Consider the following 6389-nt stretch of genomic DNA (forward strand, 5'->3'; position numbering starts at 1 on the left):
ATAATCTATGGAATTCATTAAAAGTATGGTAGGCTGCATTTCAGCATAACATTTTAACTAATGTACTATAATGTACCTTTTTTCTGCTCTGTCTCTGTGTGTTCAGAGAACAGGAATCGATCAGTTGTCCGATCTGTCTGGATCCACTAAGGGATCCGGTGACCATTCCTTGTGGACACAGCTATTGTATGGGCTGCATTATAGGCTACTGGGATCAGAATGATCTGAAGATGAGCCACAGCTGCCCCCAGTGCAGACAGAGCTTCATTCCACAGCCTATTTTGAGGAAAAGCACCATGCTAGCCGAATTGGTGGAGCAATTGAAGAAGACAGGACTTCAAGCTGTTCCTCTTGTTCACTGTTATGCTGGACCTGGAGATGTGGAGTGTGATGTCTGCTCTGGTAGAAAATGTAAAGCTTTCAAATCCTGTTTGGTGTGTCTGGCCTCTTACTGTGAGACACCTCCAGCCTCACTATTAATCTCCTGCTTTTAAGAAGCACAGGCTGGTCAAAGCCTCCACACAACTACAGGAGAGGATCTGCTCTCGTCATGACAAGCAGCTGGAGATTTACTGCCATTCCGATCAGCACTGTATCTGTCTGCTGTGTCTGATGGATGAACATAAAGACCATGAGACAGTCTCAGCTGCATCAGAAAGTACTGAGAAACAGAAGCTGCTGGATCTGAAACAGACAACGTACCAGCAGATGATCCAGGAGAGAGAAAGGGAGCTGCGAGATATTAAACTGGGTGTGTTCCACATCACACGCTTTACAGATGAAGCAGTGGAGAACAGTGAGAGGATCTTTACTGAGATGATCCATTGAGAGAAGGTGCTCTGAGGTGAAGGAGCTGATCAGACCCCAGGAGAGGGCAGCAGTGAGTGGGTCTGAAGGACTCCAGGAGCGACTGAAGCAGAAGGTTGCTGAGCTGGGGAGCAGAGGCGCTGAGCTGGAGCAGCTCTCACACACAGAGGATCACATCCACTTTCTCCAGATTGTCCAGTCTCTCATTGCCCAGCTGGACTCGAAGGGTGTACATAGCCTCTCCTGTTGCCCACGTCTATGGTTCAAGGATGTGACGAGGAGTGTGTCTGAGCTGAAGGAGAGACTGGAGAAAATCTGTCAGTCTCCGTCCTTGGGTCTTGACTCTGTGGACGTCACTATGAGCAGCAATCAGTACAAGCATCTGAAGGTGACCCTGTACAAGTCAGATACAGACACCTGCTTTGGATTTAGACTCTTAAGGCGAACTAACCAATTAGAACCTATGGTAATATCAACTATACTAGACAACTCACCAGCCCATGGGTGTTTGCAAGAAGGAGATGAGGTGGTGACTGTGAACAACGTGCCAGTGGGATATTATGATTTGTTTGAGCTCCAAGACGTGCTTGAAAGGGCTGATCATTGTGGTCTGCTGACCCTGACTGTGTGGAGAAAGGACTAGATAGCAAGTCCTGCTATAGTCTGTAGTCTCCACCTGGGCTGGCTCTATACTCTGACTCCTTTGACTATGTGGGAGCGTCTGCTCAGTGCACTTCGCAAGGCGATAGAGTTGAACAAGGGCTCGGATATGACAAATCATAAGAATTTGAAAGTTTGTTTATTTTTATCAAACGTTTTACAATGCTATGAAGTTGATGTAGGCTGACTAATGATGTTTGTTGCTATTAATAATAATGAAATGTAACATCGGAATGTTGTTTAATTTTTGCTTCCACATAGATATCATATATAATTTGTCAAAACTAAGCGGCGCAGTAAAAGAAAAACATTTCATATTCAACATGTGAATGGTGTTATAATAATCCATCAGCCTTTGTAATTCATGACAATCAATTAACAATTAAGTGGCATTCTTAGTATGATTAACAAAAATACAATTCACTTTAAAAAACATTTTAATTCAGTCATACTCCAAATAAGCGAACGCAATAGTCAGCAGTTGAAACTGCATTAAACACTATAATGCAAGGTTTTAAATGTAGTATAAAGTTCTGGAAACAGATTCCTCATAGAATATTGTTCAAAGGTACTGTATCATTAAATCATGTGCAATGTGCAGTACTGATGCGTGTTTGCATGTGAAGTATAGATGTATCCATATAAAATCTATAGTAATTGTGAAATTCAGACTTTAGAAATGTGTTTTAATCCCCACCAAGGGAATGGGCAACAGTGACAATGAGGGCTACCAGCAAAATGAACATGGAAACAGACAGTATGACAGTGATGACCACCATGGCTCCACTGCGTGCTGGCAGGCCAGAGTCTATTTGGTTGTGGTCTTTGACTGAAATAAAGAGCATACAAAAACTATGTTTCAGGTTTTGTTTACTTGCAACTGGAGTCAGAAACCTGTATGTGACGGTGGTGAATATAGACTCCAGATATAAAGGTTAGTAGAATGACATAGAAAGACAATGGGTACTACTGTCTTCAAATACCTTGTCTTGTAGAGACCTCCAGAATGTTGCTCTTCTCTGCCCCTACCACATACTGAAGCCTTGAAATAAATAGAACAGCTATTTAATTGTGGTCAAAAATCTTGAGAAAAAGAAGATAAATACAGGACGATGAAAATGTAAGGGGAAAATAGCTCTATCTACCTGTATGTTGAGCCAGTGGTGAGATTTGTCACTTGATAACCCAGATTTCTGCTGGTAGTGAACTGGGCATTATTCTCAATGGTTGAGATGATGTCCCTTCTGAACCGACAGGGGAGCACTTTGAATATATTGACCAAAGTTTCTGTGGAAGGAGACATTCATACCCCGGTACTATAAATATTACTAATGACAACAATAAAAAATATCATTGGTTTAGTATTTTTGAAATTACAATTGTTACCATTGTCTTGTCAGAATAAAACTATTGGTTTTAGCAATTGAATGGAGAGTTATGCAAGATTCCTCCCATAATCACATTGATATTAGGAGACAAAAGGCCAAAAGGAACACTCACTGCTCTCATTGGTGTCAGTGTTGTTGTACTCCAAAGTCACACTCTGTGTTGCCAAAGCACATGGAGGCAGGCTCAAAAGTAAAGAGTCAGCAAACCTGCCTGTTACAACTCCATCTGACTCTTTCAGAAGGCTCACTTGGAATTCTAGAGTAAAGCAACAATTTGGAAAAGGAATAACCACATGTTATGAATAATGAATCATCAGTGTTACTTAAAAAAACGTATCTCAAAAGATACAGTAATGCACTGTGTTTTTCAAATGTTTAAGATGAGGATATGTTCGATCAAATTCTGACATAATTGTGACTTTGTGTGTTACAATTTCTAGATCAGAAAGGTTTTGACAAACTGAATATTCAATCTTATAGAAATGTAAATGTGTTTATTAGATCTGTGGCTCCCAAGTGGCGCAGTGGTCTAAGGCACTGCATCTCAGTGCTGGAGATGTCACTACAGACCCTGGTTCAATTCCAGGCTGTATCACAAACGGCTGTGATGGGGCGGCGCACAATTGGCCCACCATTGTTAGGGTTTGGCTGGGGTAGGTCGTCATTGTAAATAAGAAATTGTTTTTCACTGACTTGCCTAGTTAAATAAAGGTTAATTAAAAAAAATATCAAAATCATAACATACCTGCATTTGAAAGGGTGAAAAGCATTCCAAAGAAGATGAACATTGTCCTCATTGTTGTTGATAGATATTAAGCCGTGCTGAGTAGGTGAGACTCGTGTGAACACAACATTATATGGAATGGGAGCGCTGGAATAACTAGAATTGACCTGGATATCCGCGAATCAGGGACAAGGTGCTGCCTGGGAACAATAGAGGGAAACCAGTTTGACCAGGTTTATCTGTGTACTGTCACAACTATTGTTTATCCTATCGCATTTTCTTCAGCCTAATGGTCCACATAGTGTTAAACGTCCCAGTCTTATATATAGTATAGTCCACAGGAGATTGGTGGAACCTTAATTGGGGAGTTCATGGTAATGGCTGGAATGGTATCAAAAACATCAAACACATGGTTTCCATGTGTTTGATGCCATTCCATTGCCTCCAATTCAGTCATTATTATGAGCCGTCCTCCCCTCAGCAGCCTCCACTGGTATAGTCAGGTACTAATGAAGGGCCAATGGCTCCTGCCTTATTCCTATTAGATGAAGGTTGAATCTGACAATTTGTTGAATCTGTTGAATCTGACAATTAATCTTGATGGTTGTACAGTCGTCTCAAATAAAACTGTGAAGGACCTCGGCGTTACTCTGGACCCTGATCTCTCTTTTGATGAACACATCAAGACTGTTTCAAGGACAGCTTTTTTCCATCTACGTAACATTGCAAATATCAGAAACTTTCTGTCCAAAAATGACGCTGAAAAATTTATTCATGCTTTTGTCACTTCTAGGTTAGACTACTGCAATGCTCTACTTTCCGGCTACCCGGATAAAGCACTAAATAAACTTCAGTTAGTGCTAAACATGGCTGCTAGAATCTTGACTACAACCCAAAAATTTGATCATATTACTCCAGTGCTAGCCTCTCTACACCGGCTTCCTGTTAAGGCAAGGGCTGATTTCAAGGTTTTACTGCTAACCTAGAAAGCATTACATGGGCTTGCTCCTACCTATCTTTCCGATTTGGTCCTGCCGTACATAGCTACACGTACGCTACGGTCACAAGACGCAGGCCTCCTTATTGTCCCTAGAATTTCTAAGCAAACAGCTGGAGGTAGGGCTTTCTCCTATAGAGCTCCATTATTATGGAATGGTCTGCCTACCCATGTGAGAGACGCAGACTCGGTCTCAACCTTTAAGTCTTTATTGAAGACTCATCTCTTCATTAGGTCCTATGATTGAGTGTAGTCTGGCCCAGGAGTGTGAAGGTGAACGGAAAGGCACTGGCGCAACGAACCGCCCTTGCTGTCTCTGCCTGGCCGGTTCCCCTCTCTCCAATGGGATTCTCTGCCTCTAACCCTATTACAGGGGCTGAGTCACTGGCTTACTGGTGCTCTTCCATGCCGTCCCTAGGAGGGGTGCGTCACTTGAGTGGGTTGAGTCACTGACGTGGTCTTCCTGTCTGGGTTGGCGCCCCCCCCTTGGGTTGTGCCGTGGTGGAGATCTTTGTGGGCTATACTCAGCCTTGTCTCAGGATGGTAAGTTGGTGGTTGAAGATATCCCTCTAGTGGTGTGGGGACTGTGCTTTGGCAAAGTGGGTGGGGTTATATCCTGCCTGTTTGGCCCTGTCCGGGGGTATCATCGGATGGGGCCACAGTGTCTCCTGACCCCTCCTGTCTCAGCCTCCAGTATTTATGCTGCGGTAGTTTATGTGTCAGGGGGCTAAGGTCAGTCTGTTATATCTGTAGTATTTCTCCTGTCTTATCCGGTGTCCTGTGTGAATTTAAGTATGCTCTCTCTAATTCTCTCTTTCTTTCTTTCTTTCTCTCTCTCTCGGTGGACCTGAGCCCTAGGACCATGCCTCAGGACTACCTGGCATGATGACTTCTTGCTGTCCCCAGTCCACCTGGCCGTGCTGCTGCTCCAGTTTCAACTGTTCTGCCTGCGGCTATGGAACCCTGACCTGTTCACCGGACGTGCTACCTGTCCCAGACATGCTGTTTTCAACTCTCTAGAGACAGCAGGAGTGGTAGAGATACTCTGAATGATCGGCTATGAAAAGCCAACTGACATTTACTCCTGAGGTGCTGACCTGTTGCACCCTTGACAACCACTGTGATTATTATTATTTGACCCTGCTGGTCATCTATGAACATTTGAACATCTTGGCCATGTTCTGTTATAATCTCCACCCGGCACAGCCAGAAGAGGACTGGCCACCCCTCATAGCCTGGTTCCTCTCTATGTTTCTTCCTAGGTTCTGGCCTTTCTATGGAGTTTTTCCTAGCCACCGTGCTTCTACACCTGCATTGCTTGCTGTTTGGGGTTTTAGGCTGGGTTTCTGTACAGCACTTTGAGATATCAGCTGATGTAAGAAGGGCTTTATAAATACATTTGATTTGATTTGGTCCCGTGTGGCTCAGTTGGTAGAGCATGGCGCTTGCAACGCCAGGGTTGTGGGTTCAATTCCCACGGGGGGACCAGGATGAATATGTATGAACTTTCCAATTTGTAAGTCGCTCTGGATAAGAGCATCTGCTAAATGACTTAAATGTTAAATTTGATGCTTGATCCAACATGTTAGCCCAACACATGATACTGTACATTTCTGAAATCCTCAAGATGTTTCCTCATCAAACAAAAAACGAATGTGGCTTCTTTCTAGAGCTCCGACTTTCCGACCTGGATATCACTGACATCATGATTTGACCTTGTTTAAAAAAAAAAAATCCCAGTTGTCTTGAAAGCACCATTAGTTACAATAGTTTAGATTTTCTCTTGTCAGACCAATAAATAAAAGTGTCAGGA

General features: G+C 43.2%; 1 protein-coding gene and 1 pseudogene across 1 annotated transcript; one reads left to right on the plus strand and one right to left on the minus strand.

Moving 5' to 3' along the window:
• The first annotated feature begins 230 nt into the window (after window positions 1–230).
• Window positions 231–1450, plus strand: LOC120056776 (annotated as a pseudogene).
• A 137-nt stretch (window positions 1451–1587) lies between these two features.
• On the minus strand, window positions 1588–3777 carry zgc:194948 (uncharacterized protein LOC796981 homolog). The gene is made up of 5 exons (XM_039005197.1): window positions 3601–3777; window positions 2968–3111; window positions 2613–2754; window positions 2451–2509; window positions 1588–2296 (listed from the first exon to the last, which is right to left on the minus strand). The coding sequence occupies exons 1-5, from the start codon at window positions 3650–3652 to the stop codon at window positions 2154–2156; spliced, it is 540 nt and encodes a 179-aa protein (XP_038861125.1). The 5' UTR covers window positions 3653–3777; the 3' UTR covers window positions 1588–2153.
• Window positions 3778–6389: the final 2612 nt, after the last annotated feature.

The sequence above is a fragment of the Salvelinus namaycush genome, chromosome 12, assembly GCF_016432855.1.
Source record: "Salvelinus namaycush isolate Seneca chromosome 12, SaNama_1.0, whole genome shotgun sequence".
NCBI classification, from domain to species: Eukaryota; Metazoa; Chordata; class Actinopteri; order Salmoniformes; family Salmonidae; genus Salvelinus; species Salvelinus namaycush.